This window comes from Leuresthes tenuis, unplaced genomic scaffold, assembly GCF_036924035.1.
Source record: "Leuresthes tenuis unplaced genomic scaffold, fLeuTen1.0.hap1 SCAF_24, whole genome shotgun sequence".
NCBI lineage: Eukaryota > Metazoa > Chordata > Actinopteri > Atheriniformes > Atherinopsidae > Leuresthes > Leuresthes tenuis.
In genome coordinates, this window is record NW_027325378.1 from 2,499,691 (window position 1) to 2,522,267 (window position 22,577).

General features: G+C 46.3%; 1 protein-coding gene across 1 annotated transcript in view; it reads left to right on the plus strand.

Moving 5' to 3' along the window:
• LOC140284372 (sodium channel protein type 5 subunit alpha-like) overlaps positions 1–22,577 on the plus strand; it is a 175,578-nt gene that overhangs the window by 94,427 nt on the left and 58,574 nt on the right. The window contains exons 16-18 of the mRNA XM_072378248.1: positions 3,945–4,118; positions 6,507–6,668; positions 6,748–6,942. Of these exons, the coding sequence (XP_072234349.1) occupies positions 3,945–4,118; positions 6,507–6,668; positions 6,748–6,942 (531 nt within the window). The remainder of the gene's footprint in view (positions 1–3,944; positions 4,119–6,506; positions 6,669–6,747; positions 6,943–22,577) is intronic.

Consider the following 22,577-nt stretch of genomic DNA (forward strand, 5'->3'; position numbering starts at 1 on the left):
GCAGTAAGTTAACTCCCTTAAAGCACCTTAAGTGTGAGGCTTAAGGAGCTCAAAGGGCTCACTCAGAGTTGTCCTTCGTTAGCGAGTCTTTTCAGAAACCTGAGTCCTGACACGTGGGATCCTGTGGCTGCGAGTACCTTCATAAAGAAGATTCTGAGTCAGTTCACAGGCCTCAGCTGAGATAACTGAGAGGGAGCCACTGCAACAGTTATCCTACCTCAGGGATGTCAAACTCCGGTCCTGGAGGGCCGCTGTCCTGCAGGTTTTAGATGTTTCCCTGCTTCAACTCACCTGATTCAGATTAAATGGATCTCTTCAAAAGATTGTTTCATTCTGCACAAACCAGCTAATGAGGCATTGATCTGAATCAGCTGCGTTGGAGCAGGAAACATCTAAAACCTGCAGGACAGCAGCCCTCCAGGACCGGAGTCTGACATCCCTGTTTTACCGGATAAAGACGCTTCTCAGACGCCACTGTTTGCAGCTTTATGGACCCTGATCCAGACCAGGAACACCTGCAGCTGGATGATTCTGAAGACAGGGAGGCCTGTTTTTCTCCGGCTGAAGTAGACTGAACGGTTCGGAGAATCTGAGTCATTTTCACTTCGACACTGACAGGATATTCTGAAGCAGTTCTGCACTTTCCAGACTTTCATTTTAGTCAGAAATAAAGCCGTTAGCAGCAGCTTCGCTGGCAGGAGGAGGCTGAAACACACAGGGCAGCGTCTTCCTGCTCCTCGTCCTCTCAGTTGTTTAAAGTTCATTCTGCGTCTCTTCCCAGCCGATTCTCACACATTAGAAAGTGTGCGTCGCTGATGGAGCGAGCAGGAATCTCTCCTGATGTCGGTAATAATAACAGCGTGATTGTTGAGTTGCTAATCAGCGCACTGCAGAGTTAATGAGCCCAGATAAGAGGAGAGTCTGTGATGCTGCTGCGACACACACAGACTAAATATGTCTCACTCTGTTAAAACTCAAACCCCCTCATTCTGTTGGGGGGTGAGAGGCTTAGATATTCAGTCACATGCACTCTGGTGGGGAGACACGCTCACATCCGGCAGACAAACAAACACACGTGTGTCACGTAGCCGGTGTCACCTCGAGGATCTCCTCAGTCTGGAAGCTTCTGCAGCCATAAACAAACCGTGGACTCGCTGAGGTCTGCAGCCTCAGAAGCTTAAGAGATCAAACCACAGGAGCAGAGGGGGTTTTAGTAGGTTTTTAAAGTGCTTTCACAAGTTTGTCTGATCCGAACGAGTCCACAAATTAGATGTTAAACGTCCGAAACAGTCACTTCCCTGCATGGATTTCATTTGATTTTGCTCCGAGAGGCCCAGAAAGAGTGAAGGTTTGTTCTGAAATCAGCAGCTAAGTTAAAGGATCTCGCTCCCTCGGGTGAAGTTAGAAGGCAGAGAGCATCCTGGGAGGTTTCACTCACCCTCTGTTTCCTGATAATCAGCTGCTGCCTTCAGGAAGGAGGTATTCTCTGCTCCCATGTAGAACAAACAGACTTAAGTTCTCATTTGTTCCTCCCACCACTGGCCCTTTATGTGTCTCAGATACCGTGCTGTTCTCTCACCTTGTGTCTGTGTTGTGTTGCTAGGCTACAGGGCAAATCACCCCAAAGGGATAATAAAGTTTATCTTGATCCTGGAAACACACAATTTATAGGAACTGACCAGAAACTGTTGTCACAAAGGGGGAAAAGGCCACTTTAGCTCTGAGTGGGGACATTAAGGCCGTCACAGGACCAGAGGAGAGAAATGGTGCCAAAAAGAGATGGAGAATAGGGTCTGTGTTCATTTCTGGCCGTTTATCTTTCCATCAAAGGGAAAACCCCTGTTTGCCATATTTAATAAACCCAAAAACAGGCCAGTGGTGTTTGCACATTGTGGCTTTTCTGCTCAGTTTTAGGGAGCAGCCCTAACTGAGCCATCCAATAAAACAACTGGCTCTAAGCAGGTCATGTTTTTGCCTTCTCATGGAGAATAAAAACAGACTTGCAGCACACCATCCATCCGTTTTCTATACCCATGGTTGCAGGGGGGCTGGAGCCTATCGCAGCTGCCATAGGGGCAGAGTTTACTCTGAATGGGCAGAAGTTAGATGAGATATAGTCTATGGTGACTGGAAAATAACTGGGGATCCTCCCTTTAACCCTGTACTGCAGCACAGGAGGACAGAGAAGGTCCATCACAAAAAATCCAGCATGCAAAATGACAGCCAGGGAAAGAAAATGACTGCAAAGACACAAGATAAGAAAGATCGAAGAGTACAAGAAGCAGAAAACCAAAATGAGAGGCTTTAAACAATTTCTGTGACCTTAAAACGAGACGAAGCAGCAACAAAGAGACACAATCAAACTTCTGTGAAATGCAAAATGACAGCAAAGAGAAAAAAGATGCCAGCTAACAAAGAAGAACTGAATAAAAGATGTAAAATCAACACAAAGTCGTGGTGTTGCTCCTGTGCACGGGGGGGGGGGGGGGGGGGGCTAACAGCAGCATGCTGACATCTTCGTGCATTTGGCCCACACACTCTGGGCTGCATGCTAACCCAAGCGTGCGCTAATGCTAGCGTAGCGGGTCAGTGTGCTGCAGCAGCTGAACTCCTGTTGGCTTTTAAAGAACTTGTGCACTTCAGCTGGAGTTATAGGAGGTGACACGTGTGTGCATGTGTGCGTGTGAACCTAACCCAGTCTGAAATGTCCTACCCTTTGGCGGACTCTGCCCTTCATTTAGCTCTTGTATCTTGGTGGGTTTGAGTGTGTGTCCTTACCTGACTGTGTCTGTCCCTACCTGTAAGTGTCCACTTCTTATGTTTGTTTCCTGAGGTATTTGCACACATTTCAATGTGTCTGTATGTTAGGGGGATTTGTCTGTCTCTGGAAGCAGAGCCTTCAGGTGTTCCCGCTCTGTTTTAACACATAAAACAACACGTCCTCTTGATGCTAATGTTCATTATTCAACTTTAAATCTGACCAGTGTCCCACCTTGTGATATATTCTGCGCCTGATTTGATTGGACTTTCTTGTTTTTGTTGCTTTTAATCAATAAGAACTAAAGAACTAAATTCTTAAGAGTGGGTTTCATCCCACATCTGACCCCGAAGCTGTTAGCATAACAGTTTTTATTAGTTGACGGGAAACATGGAATGTTTTCTTCCTACTTTACAGTTTGAAATATTAGATTTTGCAGATGAGTCATGGCAGGTTGCGGGCTGGGCGGCCATCTTGTGAGGATTGTATTACTATAATCTGCTGCTTTTGTTGCCCGGTTAGCTTTGGCTAAAAAGCTGGAAAAAGTGGTCAAATTTGGTGAAGAAGGGACATGAAGAGGAAACTAACCCGACCGTGATCAGGGTTTCCCCCAGAAAACGTGAGATGAATGAGATGAAAGAAGTAGATCTGCTGTAGATAGTTTTTTAGGCCTGACACTTCTTCTTTTGTCCTCCACTTGTCCAGTTTCCTCAAATGTTTTAAGGACACACTGCACACCATGCTGAGATATGCCAAGTTTTCAGCTAATAGCTCTTTGGGAATCACCTTGTTGCTGCAGAAATCCTATTTTCTGTCTGTCAAACTGTGTTTTCTTTGCTGTTTTTCATAGATGCAGCTAAAGAAATGGGAACAAATGATGTGTCTTTGTGACAAAGTGCCTAAAGATCCAGTTTAAAATGGCTTCTTTGCTAAGTTGTCTGTTCTGTGTCGACACAACACTGGTTCATCCCTTGAGTTTGGAGCCTTTTTTCTGCCTGAATGCTTCATAGCTCAGAGTTAAGTTCAGATATGTCCTTCCAGGAAAATCCAGTAAATAAATAATAATGATAAGTGGGTATTTCCAACTAATCTGTACTATAGTAATCTATGTAAAACACTCTGCAGCCGCATGCTGATGTGTGATCTGCAGTCTGTTCACACCTCTGGGCTTGTCTTTGTGCGCCAGGTGTTCTCCGGGATCTTCACAGCAGAGATGGTGTTGAAGATCATCGCTCTGGATCCATACTACTACTTCCAGACAGGCTGGAACATCTTTGACAGCATCATCGTCTGCCTCAGCCTCATGGAGCTCGGCCTGTCTGACGTGGAGGGGCTGAGCGTGTTGCGCTCCTTCAGACTGGTAAATAACTGGTTTCCTCACTCTGCTGAGTGCTTATCAGGGACTTTCTGCTCACAGTGTTGCTGTTTGCTTCAGCTTTTATATCAGAGAGCATAAATCACAGGGAAACTCCATCAAAAAGGAACCAAAATGAGAGCATTTGTGTGTAATAAAAGGATAAAAACGTTCTATTCTGCTGACGGCAGCTCGCTGACAGACAGCCGAAGCACCAATGAGGTGGCAGCGTTCATCACGGTGTGTCACATGGCTCGTGCTGATAGGCCGATGATGAGCGATGTCACTCACCCCGAAGGTTCAGCTGCGGTTAACTTCGCAGCAGCGACAAAACGAGGAGAACCAGACGAGAGCGGAGGCGGCCGACGACGACCCAGAAAATCCTCGCAGCCCGTCTTCATCTGTCGGTGTCGATCTCTCTGAGTGTCACTCTGGACGTCGTCGGGCTCCACCAGAGGCAAACACACGCTGATAAACACACTGACGCTTGATTCTTTCCTTCACTCCGTGCTTCAGCTTCCTTTCTCTTGATTTTTACACTTTTTTTCTAACTTTTGCTCGTTGATTATATCGACTGATCCGTTTGAATAAGAAATAAGAGAAACAAAAGCAACATAAACCTCCTTCTGCGCTGCTCAGTCAGTGTTATGTTTCTATGGATGTGATATACATTAATGCCCCCCCCCCCCGGGGCCACGCTGACCTCCTGAATAACATCCGTGACTCAGTATAAATGGTCTCATCTTTTCATGAGATACGTAAAACTGAAAGCTGCTGTTGCTGTTTTCTAAACCTTTGAAGGTCCTCAAAGTATCCTGATGCTTCAGGAGTCGTGTCAGTTCTGGACTTTACTGCAGCAGAAAGTTAAAGTCTGATTGGAGCAGGAGTTCTGTTCGACAGGAGGAGGTTTGTGTGGTTATTCTTTAGGGGTGCAACGGCAGTCCGTACCTTTGTGGGCCACGGTTTCGGTTTGGTTTCGGTTCAGTTTCCGTTCGTGTTTTTGTGCATAAAGAGAACAATTTTTCTCCCAGAATTCTCTCTTTATTTTGCTTGTCAGCAGAAACCGTAAACATACCACTTTCACTTTTTGTACTGAATAATTTAACACATTTCTTTCAAGTTAACAGTTACTAAACACAACTTTCAAATGGTAAAATTAAGATTTTGACTCGGAGCTCTGAAATCCCGACATTCGTGTACAACTTGAACGCACCATTAGTCGCAGCACACAAACGCCGCCCTCTCACTGCGTGCTAAATTACTTCGACTGTTCGCCCAGCCGTGCAGACCAGAGACCATCGCCGAGGGGGGGCCAGTTTGGCGGCCAGGCCACCGGGAAATGTCCCGATGGCGAGTCGCCGCTGCTCTCAACTCCTTCGCTCGTCCTGGCCACGCCTCTTTGTTTTCTTTTTTCTGCTTCTGTGTGCGAGCTTTGAACGCACCTCCAGCTACAGCCTGAGGGGGGGGGGGGGCTTTTCACCTGCCTGGACATGAGCTGCAGAACCGAAGGCCGCGGTCCATCAGGGTGTTTCAGTATTTTACCGCTGCATCTCTGGTGTTTACAGGGAGCTTTGCACCCTTTAAGGTGATACTCAGGAGGTCAAGTCTGTGTGATAAAGTTACAGCGGACTCTTTGATGCTTGATCCCGTTTCAATGGCAAAACAGCTTGAAATAAATAAAAAATGATCCTTAAATCTGAACGTGACTCGATTCTTTTAAAGACTCAGCACCAACTTAATTTAATCCAATCAGAAGACACGGTGACACAGCTCCTAGATCCATAAAACGACGCGTTCACAGGTGTTGGTCCGGGTATAAGCCGAGTGTCAGCAGGTGCATTCACAGTCCGCGGTTAGAAGGCACGAGGCTGTTGAGTTGTGCCCTGACAGGTGACCATTCCTGCTTCCTCCTGCAGAGAAGGATGTTGGCAGCATCTCTGAAGGGAACCAATTCAGAAAAATCTATCATTATATCTTTTCTGGCTGCTGAACTGAGTCTGATGAGTCATACGACACTTGGATGAGGTCACACCGTGACTGGGCAGCTATTCTGACGTATATTTTACTGTCAGACACTTCCAAAGCAGTGCTCAGTAAACATGGCTGTTGGACTGGAGCAGTGCCCTCGAGGCCCTGCATGTTTTCTTCCCTGCTCCAGCACGCCGGATTCAAATGAACGGGTCGGGTCTTTAAGCCCTGCAGAAGGCTGAGGCGACCCGTTCATTTGACTCCGGCGAAAGAAAGCATGCAAAACAGGGCTGGACTGGAGAGTTCATGGTTCTGATGGTCGGCTTCTTGACATTTTTGTTGGCTTCTGATGGTGTCTTTGTGCACGGCTTCTCACCGCAGCCATCTTAACTTATTAACCCCCGTTTCTCTCTGTTTTCATGGCAGCTTCGCGTGTTCAAGCTGGCTCGCTCATGGCCAACTCTCAACACCCTGATCAAGATCATCGGGAACTCTATGGGCGCCCTCGGCAACCTGACGCTCGTGCTCGCCATCATCGTCTTCATCTTTGCTGTGGTGGGCATGCAGCTGTTTGGGAAGAACTACCAGGTGACGCCTGTGATGTCACGCTCACGCTCACGCTCTCGTGTAACTGTTTGCTGACCCGTTCCTTCCCTGATTTCTTCAGGACTGTGTGTGTAAGATCTCGAAGGACTGCACGCTTCCTCGCTGGCACATGAAGGACTTCTTCCACTCCTTCCTCATCGTCTTCAGGGTGCTGTGCGGCGAGTGGATAGAGACCATGTGGGACTGCATGGAGGTCGCCGGGCAGCCGCTCTGCATCCTGGTCTTCATGCTGGTCATGGTCATTGGAAACCTGGTGGTGAGTTAACTGTAGCTCCTCCTCTGCTGTTCGGTCAGTGTTTGGCTGATTTATTTAGTGTGGCGGCCTGGTTTCACCCTCCTGGGTTGGATCAGAAGCTCTTTGGTCAGCCTGATGTACGCCGGCGGCTGTCTTCTAGTGAACTGAAACCTCTTTGTAACTTAGAATCTGTGGATTTCTCCTGTATGAGATGTTTATCTGCTGGGTGAGGATGCCGGCTCAGAGGAACAGCCTGTTTTATGCAGCTCCTTGGGGAAGAAACGTTGACCTACTGACCTCCTCTCTTCTTCTGTCCTCCTCTTTGACCTCCTGACATTTCTGTCTGACTCTGCATGTGAAGCTCAGCTCTTTCTTTTCCACACTTTGTTATTTTCATGTACATCTCGCTGCTTTCATTTCGTCACATCAGAAAATGAAACGGTTCGTTTAATTCATGAATAACCGAGTATTTGTGGTTCTTTCTTTTCTTTCTGTGGTGAGTTAAAGGGACAGTACACCCCTTTTAGTTTGCTTTGTTGTGTTGGATACACTTCTGCATCCAGGCAACAGATCGCAGATCTTTGCTTTAGTGCCTTAGAGCAAAGTAAAAACTGGAGAAGTTTGTGAACCTCAGTAATTAGACTGACCTTTTTCAGGCCTGAAACTGACCTGGAGCGTCTGGGGGCTGAGATTCAGCAGTTTATCACTTTGGTTTCCGGTCTGACCGGTTTTGTGGCCTCTTCAGCATGACTTTACATGCATGAGGACGGCTGTGCACGTGCACGGTTCACACAGAGGTCTGTTTCTATGACGTTACATCCGACAGCCGAAGAGGAAATAAATTTGCAGAAATCTCTCTCTCTCTAAAAACTCTAAAACACTGAATTTGATTTAATGGGGACTCAAAGGTCAGAGTTTGTATTTGCACACAGGAAGTGTCTTCATCCTCTAACTCAGACAGTTGTAGATAGTTGTATTGATCACCCGTGATGATCAGCGTGTTCAATTCAATTCAATTCAGTTTTATTTATAAAGCGCCAGATTACAACAATCGTCATCTCAAGGCACTTAAGTAATATAGACCAATTCAAGCCAATTGGAATTCAATTCATTGTAATCATAATCCAATTAATTCATATGGAGCCAATTCAAAAATAATATCCGAGCTAAACCAACAGATTGGACCGAAACTTGTCTTCAGTCCAATCTCCCGTCCTGAGCCTGAGGGACTGTGGAAAGGAACGACTCCCTTTAACAGGAAGAAACCTCTGGCAGAACCAGAACCAGGAAGAAACCTCTGGCAGAACCAGAACCAGGAAGAAACCTCTGGCAGAACCAGAACCAGGAAGAAACCTCTGGCAAAACCAGAACCAGGAAGAAACCTCTGGCAGAACCAGAACCAGGAAGAAACCTCTGGCAGAACCAGAACCAGGAAGGGTGGCCATCCGCCTGGACCAGCTGGGGTTTAAGAAGTGTTCATTTCTTCTCCCTCGGCCCGTCGTCTCTGGAAGCCGGAGCAGCTCGTGGTGTTTTCCTCGTGTAGAACAGCTGTAATCTGCCTCAGACACACTCGGCAGAGCAGGAGCCGCTCAGCTCGCCCCTGAAAGGAGGAGCAGAAAGATTTCCTTTCTTCTGATTTCTATCTGTCGTCTCATCTTACGCTGAAACCCCCTCAGACACAAACACTCACACACCGTCTCCTTTTACCTGCCCCCTGCAGCAGGAACACATCACGTCTGCACCTCTAAACACATCAGTCAATCCATCACTGCCCGTGCACGAGCGTGCACGAGCGTGCACGTGTGTGTTCTAACCAGAGATTCAGATCAGGCAGGTGGCAGTAACTTGAGAAGAGAAAGTCCATCTTATCTGATAGGCGACACATGCACACACAGACCACAGCTTCACAGCTTGGGGACAGGAATATTCAGATTGTCAGGTCCTTCTCGTCTGTTTCCTCAGGCGAATCCTCGATGAGGAGGAGGGACAGCGGGGATGTAAACAAAAACATGAAAGAAGGAAAAGGGGGAGACTTTAAAAGAACACAAGAATGTGGAGCAGCCAAGATAATTAAGAAACATGAAAGAAGTTAATGGAGATGAGGAGGGAGCCTTTAAATTCTGGTGCTGATCATGTATAGGATGTCGATCCATTTAGCTGCAGATTAAAACCAGCTGAATCCTTCCTGGGCGGTGGAGCTGGACCTGTGGAGCCTTGCTTATTTTTATCTGATTCTTTTCACATCCTGCACTCGCTGAACGCTGCATTTCCTCCAGTAGATCGTCCTGAATAATGGCTTCAAGGCTGCATCATAAGGTCAGCAACAGTGGAGAGTTAGCATTAGCAACAGCTAGCCTACCTGAGCTCAGGGGTGGAGGGAAGCGTTTTGTGTCGGGTAAAAAGTCTGAGTTTTCAAACTATGAAGGAATAAACAACATAATTCATCATTAATTGTTGAATAAAGCAACATGTGAAGGTTTTACAGCAGGAAAGTCTTACGGCACACGTCACCAAATCTAACATGATTAGAAAGTGAAGTTTCACGGGAAAGAAAACGAGATAATTACTGAGCAACAACGGCAGAAAGAAGGGCTGGAATGCACCTCTTTCACTGCCTCCTCTTCCTCATCTCTGTTGTTATTAATACACACTGAAGTGTGTTCTCATATTCACCAGGCAGTGGATCATGAAGTGTGTGTCTGTGTGTGTGTGTGCAGCAATAATGGAGTCCCACTCATCTATTTAGCTTAATGGTCTCATGGATATTTAATAACGAGCTTGATATGCCAGACAGCCTCCTCACACACACACACACATGCAGTCAACAGCATCTTATTCTTCTCTCGTCTGTAGCAGGAATTGTATCTCCCCCTGCAGAGGGATGTGCTGACCCGACCGAGTGAAAATACAACAACATGCAGTGTGTGTGTCATGATGACCAAACCTTTCCAATTCATGTGATTTATCCCTTTAGAAATGGCCTCATTGTGCTCAGCTCAGCTGGTGTGTGTGTGGAGGCATTTGTGCATGAATGCTTTCACCTGTGTGTGTTTGGTTTTTTGTTACTCGATGTCAAATGTCACATCCTGTAACAGAAAGAGCGAAGGGTGGAGGTGGGATGGAAGGACGTTAGAGTACGGAACAGCAGGGAAGGAAGAAATGATGAGATGTGCAATAATGGAAGGAAATAAGGAAAACAAGGGAAGGAGTTAAAGAAAGGGGGGAAGAAGGGTGGAAGAGGGAAAGAAAAGGTAACTGAGGACTGATGACAAGGGAGGAAAAGATGGAGAGAAGGAAGAAAAGTTATAAGCAAAGAAGAAGAAGAGATGGAGGGAAGAAAAGAAACAGGAAGAGGGTGATACGGAAAAAGGAAAAAACATCAAGAAGATCAAACGCATGAGAGAAAGAAGAAAGAGAAATGAAGAAAGGAACAAAAGAGAGATGGAAGCCAGGAAGAGCTGGAGAGAAGGAGACAGGGAGAGGAAAAAGACAAGGAAGAAGAGTAATTAAATACAGAATGATGGGAGGAAGAAAGAAAGAGGTGTGAAACAGAAGGAAAATAAGAACATTTAAGGAAGAATAACGAGAATAAAATGAAAGATGACAGAAGGAAAAACTAAAGGATGTCTTGGAAAGAAAGAAAGGACAAAAAGGAAAGATGAAGGACGACCGTAAGAGAAACATAGAAAGGAGGAAAAGAAACAGAATAAGAAAGAAGTATAGAAGAGAGATGAAAGGATGGAGAAAGAAAGAAAGAAAGAAAGAGCAGGAAAAGAGGAGCCAGAGAAATAAAAGGGATTGAAAAAGAAAGAAGGAATAAAGGAAGAAATGGTTAGAGACAGAAGAAAGAATAGAAACCAAAAGGATAGAATAATATTTGGATGAAAGAAAAGGAATTAAAGGAGAGAAGAAGAAGGGATCAAAAGAGGAAAAATATGAGGAAATAAAAAAATGAAAAGAACAAAATAAAGGAAATGAGAGAAGATTTTAGGGATGTTAAAATAAGAACAAAAGAGGAAGAAAAATACAGAATAATGGAAGAAAAGAGAAAGAAAGTCTCTGTTGTAGGGATACAAAGTGAGGAAATAACCTGGAAAAGAGAGTGAGAGATGGAAGGAGTGATGGAGGAAGGAAGAGTTAAACTGACAGAGAGATCAAAAGAGGGAGATGGAGGAAGAGAATAAAAGGGAGGAATATGGAAAGATCATGAAGGATGAATAAAACAGGAAGACAGGGCTGAGGAAAGGAGGGATGAGAGGATGTATGGATGGGAATGAAGGAGGAAGAAGGTCGAGGGAGGAAAAGTAAAGAGTAAAGTAAGAGTGTGGGACAAAAAGAGAGGAAATAAAAAGGAATAAAGACGGGAATCAGGAAAGAATGATTCAACGCATGTGAAGAAGAACAGAAAGCTCAGAGGAAAACTTCTCCTTCGTCACGGAGACAGTTACCATGGAGGATGTGAGACCTGGTTGCCGTGACAGTGAGGCCCGTGATGTAACACCCAGAATGCACTGGGGTAAGAGGGATGAGCAGCTGTTTGCAGATGTACAGCAACGCAGATAATCGATTCTTATTGGATGAAAACTCAAACAGAGTCTGTTTCTGTGGCTGAGTGTGATGAGCTTTCACCGGCAGATAGAGACCGAGGTGGGGAGTTGGCGCTTATCTCACGCACACACCGGGGGTGTCGCCCTGTGACGGCGTGTAACGCCACGCCTCCACATGATGGACGCCTAAAAACAACAACCCTTCCTGTTTGTTCCCCACAAGCAGAACATGTTTGTTTTTCTCCAGAATCAGTGCGGCGACACCTTTGTTCTGCTTCCTCCTGGAAGTCCAACACCTCCAGTGTGCACAGAGAGAAGCAGGTGAGCAGATGTTTAGTTTGCCGTTTCTCTTTATGACAAACGAGCGGCTGAATGTGTTTCGCTGAGCCAGCGCTTCAGCCGCAGCACACCTGCCACGACTCTCCTGCTCCTTTACTTCCTCTCACCTTATTAACTCATCATATATATACATTCGCTGGCTTTAATCTGCTTATCAGGGCTGCTCAAAGAGCCACAAACCAGCAGTTTGACTGATGACTCGCATGTTTTGGAGATGAATGGATCCTAATGGAGGAAACATCTGCTTTTTTATACGAACTTATTGTAGTTACATCAGGTTTTTCATGGATTAGGCCCATTAAAAGTCATTAAAAACAGATGAGGTTGATGAAAGAGCTTCACAGATAAGATAAGAGTCAAATCTGCTGGGAGGGTAAAATTGCTCAACTCGAAAGGAAGCCAGAGAGGGAAAGAATTGGTCCAGAAATGATTTAAATTGCTCAACAGTGGGAGCAGACTTCATATCACGAGGTAAGCTGTTCCACTATGTAGGAGCAGCTGCTGCAAAAGCCCAATTACCTTTTGTTTTTGGCCTGGTTCTTGGCACAGCCAGGAGCAGCTTGTTGGCTGAGGGTGCAGGTCTCTCGCTGAGGTTTGAGCATTAAAGAGGTCGGCTGAGTAAGGTGTCCTGGCTGCTAAGGCATGCAAAAGTGAACAAGTAAATGTAGAAATCAATGCTCCGGTGAGCAGATGCAGGAGGAACTGCACAGGGAATAAAGCCCAAACAGAGCTGAACCAACCAAAGGAAACAAATAAAGTGAACACCTGAAATCAGGAAGCTGGGAGGCAACTAAGGTCCCAAAATATCACCAAAACAAACCCTGACCGGGGGCTCACACCAAAAGCAGCGTGAGCAAGTGAAAAAGTACAGTGTAACTGGCCCAGCCACTCCCAGCATCTCCCTTTTTTATTCATTCTGGACTCCTACATCCACCTGTGAGCCTCTCCATTTTCATCCCATCCTCTTTTCAACCTGATGCCTCTTTTCTTTGTTCAGCCGCATGTGAACTTTACGTTAACAAGCCGAACAGTAATCCTGATCTACCTCCTGTAGCCTGTGTTTCAGTTTCAGTGGAATGCTAATAATGCTAATGCTAATAAAAGAAAACACTGGTTTAACAGGGGTTCAGTGGAATAATGTACAAACACATGCAGACAGATTTAAAAAGGAACATAGACTCAAGCTTTCATTCAGCTGTTATGTCATTTTCAATGTAAGCTGCCGTCGATGAGCGGCCGGCGGTGTGAGCTTCAAGAGTTGAGAAAGGCTCAACTTTATGCAAATGAGCAGTGACGCTACGCGACGACAGCCAATTAGGGCCGATCTGGATTCTGAAGGCGAGAAAAAGGTGGAAAAAAGCGGAAAACGGCAGAAAACACAAAGAAACACAAAGAAGGCCCAGAGTACGATCCATGGTGAAAGAGGGAACTGATGGATTATTATATATATATCTGCTAGTTGCTATACATATAAGCCCCGCCCCTTTGGCGGCTTCCGGCGGCAGAAGAAGTAGAAGCGGCGGGTTGTGAGCCCCCGGTCAGGTTGGAAATACGCCTGCTGTTAAGCACGTTCATCGTGGCCGACTCACGCATCCTCAGAAATTAACGTTACACAAGCTGCATTCTGCAGGTGGCCGGCGGGGGGGGCTGAGATCTAACCGCCAGTGTTGCCACATGATGCTTGGAACCATCTACGATGTCCTGATCTTCCAAATGCTCAGCGAGCCTCTTCTATCCACCGTGTTTACCGTTGATCGGAGTGCGTCCGCTTACTTCCTGTAAGAGACTGTAGACAGCCAATTAGGGCCGATCTGGGTTCTGAAGGTGGAAAAAAGGTGGAAAAAAGGTGGAAAAAAGGCGGAAAAAAGGTGGGAAAAAGGTGGAAAAAAGGCGGAAAAAAGGCGGAAAAAAGGCAGAAAAAATGTGAAAAAAAGGTGGAAAAAAGGCGGAAAAAAGGTGGAAAAAAGGCGGAAAAAAGGCGGAAAAAAGGTGGGAAAAAGGTGGAAAAAAGGCGGAAAAAGGTGGAAAAAAGGCGGAAAAAAGGCAGAAAAGGGCAGAGCGCAAACACAAAGAAACACAAAGAAGGCCCAGAGTATGATCCATGGTGAAAGAGGGAACCGATGGATTATTATATATATATCTGCTAGTTGCTATACATATAAGCCCCGCCCCTTTGGCCCTTTCCGGCGGCAGAAGAAGAAGTAGAAGCGGCGGGTTGTGAGCCCCCGGTCAGGTTTGAATACGCCTGCTGTTAAGCACGTTCATCGTGGCCGACTCATGCATCCATTCCCGGCCGGCGGGGGGGGCTGAGATCTAACCGCCAGTGTTGCCACATGCTTGGACAGCAGGCGTATAACACTTTGACTTGTGGTCCAGGGAAGCGAACCAACAACCTTCCGATTGGCAGACGACTCTTCTTCAGGTGCTTCTGATCATTCACCTTTAAGACGCCTCCTCTGCTTCATAAGCTTGATCCTGCCTTCATATAAAGATGAGAAACAGCTTCAAGACCTCCTCACATCATAGAAGAAATCAGACTAAATATGTGTTAAATAGGTGCTTCCACATGTTGAGATTCTTTGATTCGGATCATCCATCATCCCAGGAAGTTCCTCCTCATCAAAGAGGGAAACTTCTTCTTCTCTGTTTTACATTTTCCGCAGACGAACAGGCTCTTCTCCTCCTGTCTAGACGTTTCCCCTCCTCTTCCTCGCTCACTTTCTTTCTCTCTCCGCCCTCCATTGGTTTCCGGGGTCTCTCCCTCGCATCTCTCACGTTGCAAATCGTTTTCCCAGGGGGCTTTGCTGGCGGGGGTTTGTCGTGGCGAGGAGAAGCACCAAAAGCAGGACATGTTACAGCTCATTCATCACCCCTGTGGATTCTCAGGTGTGTGTGTGGTGATGCTCGGCTGTTTCCAGGACAGCAGCTGCTTCCAGGTCTCTCCTCGTTTGCCTGAGATGAACCTTTCTCTGATTCAGAGCTCAGGGTTTGCTGTAGGGGTCATTTTTTACTCTGGAAACATGAAATTTCCCTGTTTGCTGTGCAGTTCAGGGACAGATTTCACACCTTTGACTGTACTGACCCACAGGACTGCTTGTGGCTTTGAATCAGGCTGAGTGCAGGATGCAGATGTGCTTCGTACCAGATGTTTTAGACTTGTTTTTGTTGCTTTTATTTATTTAAGAGACAGAAGACGAGGCAGAGAGGTGGAGATATGTAGTAAAGATCCACAGATCGGGACTCTAAGCTCGCCATCAGGTGACCTCTGATGGAAACTCAGAGTTCAACATCTGGAGACCAGAGACGCTCCTTTTTGATTGATTAAAGCTTCTGTTAACATGTGCTTTCACTGCTCTGTCTGCAGTCTGACTGACAGACAGTTAGAGCAGCATCAAAGCTCAGAATCGGCTCCTTCATCCAGAAGAAAACACATAATGCTTTGATTGACATCCTCTTTGCATCCTTGTCTGCGTTATTTGTCACATTCCTTATGATGATCAAAGGAGGAAGTGGTTTGAACTTCCTCCTCCTTTCTCTCATCTCCTGTTCAGCACATCTGGATCTTCGGTCTGATGCCGAGCATTTCTTAGAGCTCACTCCGCTCCTCTAGTGTAAATATCTGCCCCGTTGCCACGGCAACCCGGTGTTAAAGTTCACGGCCTTCTGTTTTCTTCTATCTCACACGTTTGTTTTTAATATTGCTCCGTGTGAGACGGAGAAATTGAATTAAATTCTCCATTTTTTTTGTGTTAAAAAGCTCCAGAATTAGCAGCTGAAATCCCTCAAAAATATTTAATGTTTTTACCTAAAAATCTCAAGAAGATGGAGACACAATATGACCAAAGCTGCTCCAACATTTTAAGTTGTATTATTATAATTATTCTTATTGTAAAGAATGTTAATAAAGTATCGGGGCCCTAAAGTATGTTTTGCTCCCTTCATAAAGAGAATTAAAACATTTAGAATAACTTTAAACTAAACTTAAACTTGGATGGATCACAGATTTCCTTTCTGAGCTGGTTTAGAGAGAGATGGAAGGAGGACTAAAAACAAAGACAGTCAAGGGCTGTTTTCCTTTGTTTACTGAGGAATTCTGAAGGATTTGAGGTGTCATTATAGGTCTGATACAGCTAATAAAGAAGAAAATCACTGTTTTATGAGAAAAAGAAGCCGCATTATGACTGAATATGAAAACAAAGTTAGTCTGATTTCCATTGATAATCTGCAGAAGTCGACCCGAGGCTCAGCTGTGCTTTGGCCTTCCTCGTTTCACTGCATGTGTGTGTGTGGACACGTCACTGAGCTAATTGGTATGATCCGCTTAACAAGTTAAACGAGGAGAATCGGGGGGATCAGGTGGTCCTAAGCTCCGGAAATTGACACACACACCCAGTAACAGACACACAGATGGTTCTTTTTGTCACCAACCAGAAACACATCTGCAGCTCTTACACGGACACACTCTTTCTCTTCTCTCTCACTGTCCGTCTCACACATCGTCTGTGTGTTAAGCTGGTTTTTAGAGGGGTTTCCCACCCAGAACATCAGGGCTTTTCTCCAGTTTGGTGGTCCTGCTGGAACCGGATCAGCACCGGTCAGATGTGAAGAAGTTAATTTAGATTCGGTTCCTCTTCAGTTCAGGGTTAAACACACTTTGTTTACACATGAACTTTCTACGTGTTTCTGCAGTTCAAAACAAGAAGAACGTTAAACTGAGGCAGGTATGAAAGGCTAACAAAAAGCAGGACTTCCCTGAGCTGTGGTTCGGCCCGTTGCAGCCACAGCGGCGGAGACGGATCAATAAGCAGCTGCTCAGGCTGCCGATCATCCGCTGATCTGAGCCGGAGGGCACCAGGCTTTCTGCAGCAACCTTTGCATTGTGCCATTTTCCCAATTTTCCACTTGTAAGTAGCGGTCACGTCGATAAAGAAGTGTTGAATTTATCTGGAAGCTTGACTGTATCTGACTAGAAGTGGTGGAAAAAACAAGCAGAGATGGACGTCTCAGTCCAGCTGAGTGAGTAGCTTTTAACCCTCACATATTCAGCTCTGCTGTAAATCCCTTCTTTACTTTAAACTTTACCTTTTCACTGCATGCCAAGTTGCACATTAGGCCTCTGTTCCACGGACCCCAACCTGCTGAATTCTCCACGTTCTCGGGAGAATTGACATGAATTATCATTCCTGACGTGTTTCCTGCGCTCTCAGACATCATCCCTGCAGTTGTTAAGATGCTCTCCTGCCATCTTATCCTCTGGTCATCTTTCTTCTTTGCCACGTTAAGATGTGTTCTGTTAACTTGTTTAATCTTTTCTCACATTGCCTTTGCACCACCCATCAAACTCGTTCTCCTGCCTGTCTGTTTTGGATTATTAGGATTATTAGTATTCCAATAAGTCTGATATCCTCTGTGTGGGACTCCCTCCTTTAATAAATGGTCATCTTTTCAGTTAGGAACTTCATAAACCCACAAGCAAGGCAATGATCAGCTGATTATCAGTTAAAAATGATCTGGTTCTGATCCATTTTAAACATTCTAGTTTCAGCCATTCACGTCTGAAGTGTCACGTTTTATAAGCAAACATGTGAAGGTTTTGGCCTGATGGGATCCTTCGCTGTTGGAGATGAAGCGGTGAAGTATTTAGGAGCTTTTAGAGCAGATAAACACAGTTGGTGGAGGATAAAAACAGGATGCAAACAGGAGGATTCGTGGTCATGCTGCTGTGTGTCAGCTGATATAAACAGCTTCAATCTATGAAACTTGCAGGTTGTTTCTACTGCCCCCAGGTGGTCAGAAACAGAATGAAACACGCCCCTTTCCTTATGTATGAGGAGTTTAAATGAATAAACTGGTAAAACTGATGTAGGCACTTTTCTGTCATCGACCGCTGGAAAGCAGGAAGGTCACTGGACGAGCCAAAGGGACACGTTGCCATGTTAACCAATCAACACCATTGATCTATTGGAGTTTGATTCCGGCCCACAGCTCATCAGATGCCAGCGAATCGGGCCGGTGAACCGGTGCGTTTGACAGCCAAACACCGACCAGCAGCACACACAACACCAGCTGAGATCAATACACACACAAATGGATATTTATGCTATATTTGTTCAAGTGAGATTACAAATAGGTTCCGTCTAACCGGGTCAGGTGCAGTAAACATTGACATAAACGTTGTGTTTCCACTTATTTACATGAACAAATCCCTACTTATGTTGGTGTGTGACTGCAGGACAGTTAAAGCTCGGAAACACGCTAAAAATGTACGTTTTATATCAACAGAACAGCGTTAAAGGCTCTAATATTCAAGCTAAAATTCAAAGCCGAATAAAGACGTTGATTTTGGGTCATTTAATAAGGTCTGAATTGGTTGGAAATATTGATGATGTTGCACACAGTGATGCATCGCTGATTAAACCGAGCCGACTCCCCTCGTCTCTCGAGGGGCTCGATGAACAGCTATTCATCACCGAAGCCCTCTCAGCTTCACAAACCTGCGCACGACTCTCCCCTCTCAGCAGTTTCTGCAAAACAGAAAGATTTGTGGGTGTTTTTACATGTAAGACGGGTTAAATAAATCACTTTGCCAGTCGCAACCTTCCTGTTCACATGTTGCCTTGAATGTCCTTGTGGACTTTTCTGTGTGGGGAGAAGTAAAAACAGACTCCAAACTAATGAGTGTTCTCCACACAAAAACAGATGCCGGCTCATCTTAAGTATGGGCGTTAATCTTTCCTCTTTAATAGCAGTTGTTTGGTGCTGAAAGACTTAAATCCACACAACCAAAAGCCATCTTTAAGACACTTTACATGAAGGAACACAGCGGTTCTGTGGATCCTGACACAGACAAACTTAATGCAATGATATACAAATGCCGAAAGGATGGTTCAGGGTCATCAGAGCCTGCACCGACTCTGTCATACAGGGAAAATAAGCCTGAGATAACTCCAGGAAATGTTATTTTCACTGCCTTCACTGGCCAATTTCATAGGAATTTGAAATATAAGACTTTTAGACTTTTTGTATTTAACTTCCTTGTATGTCACCCACAGCTGCTTTATCATTTAGGCTTAGTTTGTTTGCTTAAAGATCTATTTGAATAGATATTTTTAATCTATATTTGAACAGAAATCTCTTTATATGCTTGTGGAATAGTTTATGTTAGGAACTTTAGATATATTCAGCAGTTTCAGTTCATTAACAGAATATAGAAGAAGTTTAGAGACACGTAGTGATACGTTTTATGAATACTATAAAAAAACTACATATAAACTGTCTGTTTGCATCAGATTAGAACTAAATTTACCTGGAAAATGAGAAAAAAAACGCACATAAAGCAGGTTTATTTCTGTTTTGGTGAATTATGGCACATTTCTTTATTAATGAGGCAGTCTGAGATCATTGTGAAATATAACTATGGAAGTGTGTCAACAAACGGATGTCTTTGCAGCTTCAGTAAGTTAAAAACACACACAGGTCAGAGTTTGTTTCCTGATGTCAGATACTGACACACTAGCCTGGTTCTCAGTTACACAACCAGAAACTGGGAAGCTGCTGAATCCAGTCAGATTGTTGCATAACAACCACCCAGCTGTGGGACATGCAGCCTGCAGGGTGTGTGTGCATGAGATGGATCTGTGTGTATGAGAGGCACAAATGTGTGTTTTACCAGAGAAAAGATAGAAAAACTGCCTGAATATCAAAGCCGAAAAGACAAAGAGCATCACTTTCTCCTGCTGAAGTCCTGCCGAAGGTCCTCTGAGCTGGAATCAAACCTCTGGCTGTAACCAGAAGACAAACGCAGGAAGCCGCCACCCGATCCGCCTGACGTACCCCAGCCTCACACTCAGCTGTGGTTGAAAACGAGCCAATCTGGCTGAGAGCAACGCTCCGATTTAGTGATCAGTTATCAGCAGCCTCAGGCATAATTCAGCACACTGAATAATCACCCTGCTCTGAAACTGTCCCACAGTGTGTGTGTGTGTGCGTGTGTGTGTGTGGGTGTGTGTGTGTGTGTGTGCGTGTGTGTGTGTGTGTGTGTGTGCGTGTGTGTGTGTGCGTGTGTGTGGGAGAGTGTGTGCTGCGTTAACCAAAGAATGCGTAACAAGAGGCACCGAACGCTGGAGGAAGGGTTAACGGTGTTCTCCCTGTGACACCCGAAGGGCCGCGTTGTGTTAGATCGTTGAAGCGGTGCCGCGTTGTGTTAGATCGTTGAAGCGGTGCCGCGTTGTGTTAGATCGTTGAAGCGGTGCCGCGTTGTGTTAGATCATTGAAGCGGTGCCGCGTTGTGTTAGATCGTTGAAGCGGTGCCGCGTTGTGTTAGATCGTTGAAGCGGTGCCGCGTTGTGTTAGATCGTTGAAGCGGTGCCGCGTTGTGTTAGATCGTTGAAGCGGTGCCGCGTTGTGTTAGATCGTTGAAGCGGTGCTGCGTTGTGTTAGATCGTTGAGGCGGTGCCGCGTTGTGTTAGATCGTTGAAGCGGTGCAGCGTTGTGTTAGATCGTTGAAGCGGTGCAGTGTTGTGTTAGATCGTTGAAGCGGTGCCGCGTTGTGTTAGATCGTTGAAGCGGTGCAGCGTTGTGTTAGATCGTTGAAGCGGTGCCGCGTTGTGTTAGATCGTTAAAGCGGTGCAGCGTTGTGTTAGATCGTTAAAGTGGTGCCGCGTTGTGTTAGATCGTTGAAGTGGTGCCGCGTTGTGTTAGATCGTTGAAGCGGTGCCGCGTTGTGTTAGATCGTTGAAGCGGTGCTGCGTTGTGTTAGATCGTTGAGGCGGTGCCGCGTTGTGTTAGATCGTTGAAGCGGTGCAGCGTTGTGTTAGATCGTTGAAGCGGTGCAGTGTTGTGTTAGATCGTTGAAGCGGTGCCGCGTTGTGTTAGATCGTTGAAGCGGTGCAGCGTTGTGTTAGATCGTTGAAGCGGTGCCGCGTTGTGTTAGATCGTTGAAGCGGTGCCGCGTTGTGTTAGATCGTTGGAGCGGTGCCGCGTTGTGTTAGATCGTTGGAGCGGTGCCGCGTTGTGTTAGATCGTTGAAGCGGTGCCGCGTTGTGTCAGATCGTTGAAGCGGTGCCGCGTTGTGTTAGATCGTTGAAGCGGTGCCGCGTTGTGTTAGATCGTTGAAGCGGTGCTGCGTTGTGTTAGATCGTTGAGGCGGTGCAGCGTTGTGTTAGATCGTTGAAGCGGTGCCGCGTTGTGTTAGATCGTTGAAGCGGTGCAGCGTTGTGTTAGATCGTTGAAGCGGTGCCGCGTTGTGTTAGATCGTTAAAGCGGTGCAGCGTTGTGTTAGATCGTTGAAGCGGTGCCGCGTTGTGTTAGATCGTTGAAGCGGTGCAGCGTTGTGTTAGATCGTTGAAGCGGTGCCGCGTTGTGTTAGATCGTTAAAGCGGTGCAGCGTTGTGTTAGATCGTTAAAGTGGTGCCGCGTTGTGTTAGATCGTTAAAGCGGTGCAGCGTTGTGTTAGATCGTTGAAGCGGTGCCGCGTTGTGTTAGATTGTTGAAGCGGTGCCGCGTTGTGTTAGATTGTTGAAGCGGTGCCGCGATGTGTTAGATCGTTGAAGCGGTGCCGCGTTGTGTTAGATCGTTGGAGCGGTGCCGCGTTGTGTTAGATCGTTGGAGCGGTGCCGCGTTGTGTTAGATCGTTGAAGCGGTGCCGCGTTGTGTCAGATCGTTGAAGCGGTGCCGCGTTGTGTTAGATCGTTGAAGCGGTGCCGCGTTGTGTTAGATCGTTGAAGCGGTGCCGCGTTGTGTTAGATCGTTGAAGCGGTGCTGCGGTGTGTTAGATCGTTGAAGCGGTGCTGCGTTGTGTTCCATCGTTGAAGCGGTGCGGCGTTGTGTCAGATCGTTGAAGCGGTGCCGCGTTGTGTTAGATCGTTGAAGCGGTGCCGCGTTGTGTTAGATCGTTGAAGCGGTGCTGCGTTGTGTTAGATCGTTGAAGCGGTGCCGCGTTGTTAGATCGTTGAAGAGGTGTGGCGTTGTGTTAGATCGTTGAAGCGATGCCGCGTTGTGTTAGATCGTTGAAGCGGTGCCGCGTTGTGTTAGATCGTTGAAGCGGTGCTGCGTTGTGTTAGATCGTTGAGGCGGTGCCGCGTTGTGTTAGATCGTTGAAGCGGTGCAGCGTTGTGTTAGATCGTTGAAGCGGTGCAGCGTTGTGTTAGATCGTTGAAGCGGTGCCGCGTTGTGTTAGATCGTTGAAGCGGTGCAGCGTTGTGTTAGATCGTTGAAGCGGTGCCGCGTTGTGTTAGATCGTTAAAGCGGTGCAGCGTTGTGTTAGATCGTTAAAGTGGTGCCGCGTTGTGTTAGATCGTTGAAGTGGTGCCGCGTTGTGTTAGATCGTTGAAGCGGTGCCGCGTTGTGTTAGATTGTTGAAGCGGTGCCGCGTTGTGTTAGATTGTTGAAGCGGTGCCGCGATGTGTTAGATCGTTGAAGCGGTGCCGCGTTGTGTTAGATCGTTGGAGCGGTGCCGCGTTGTGTTAGATCGTTGGAGCGGTGCCGCGTTGTGTTAGATCGTTGAAGCGGTGCCGCGTTGTGTCAGATCGTTGAAGCGGTGCCGCGTTGTGTTAGATCGTTGAAGCGGTGCCGCGTTGTGTTAGATCGTTGAAGCGGTGCCGCGTTGTGTTAGATCGTTGAAGCGGTGCCGCGTTGTGTTAGATCGTTGAAGCGGTGCTGCGGTGTGTTAGATCGTTGAAGCGGTGCTGCGTTGTGTTCCATCGTTGAAGCGGTGCGGCGTTGTGTCAGATCGTTGAAGCGGTGCCGCGTTGTGTTAGATCGTTGAAGCGG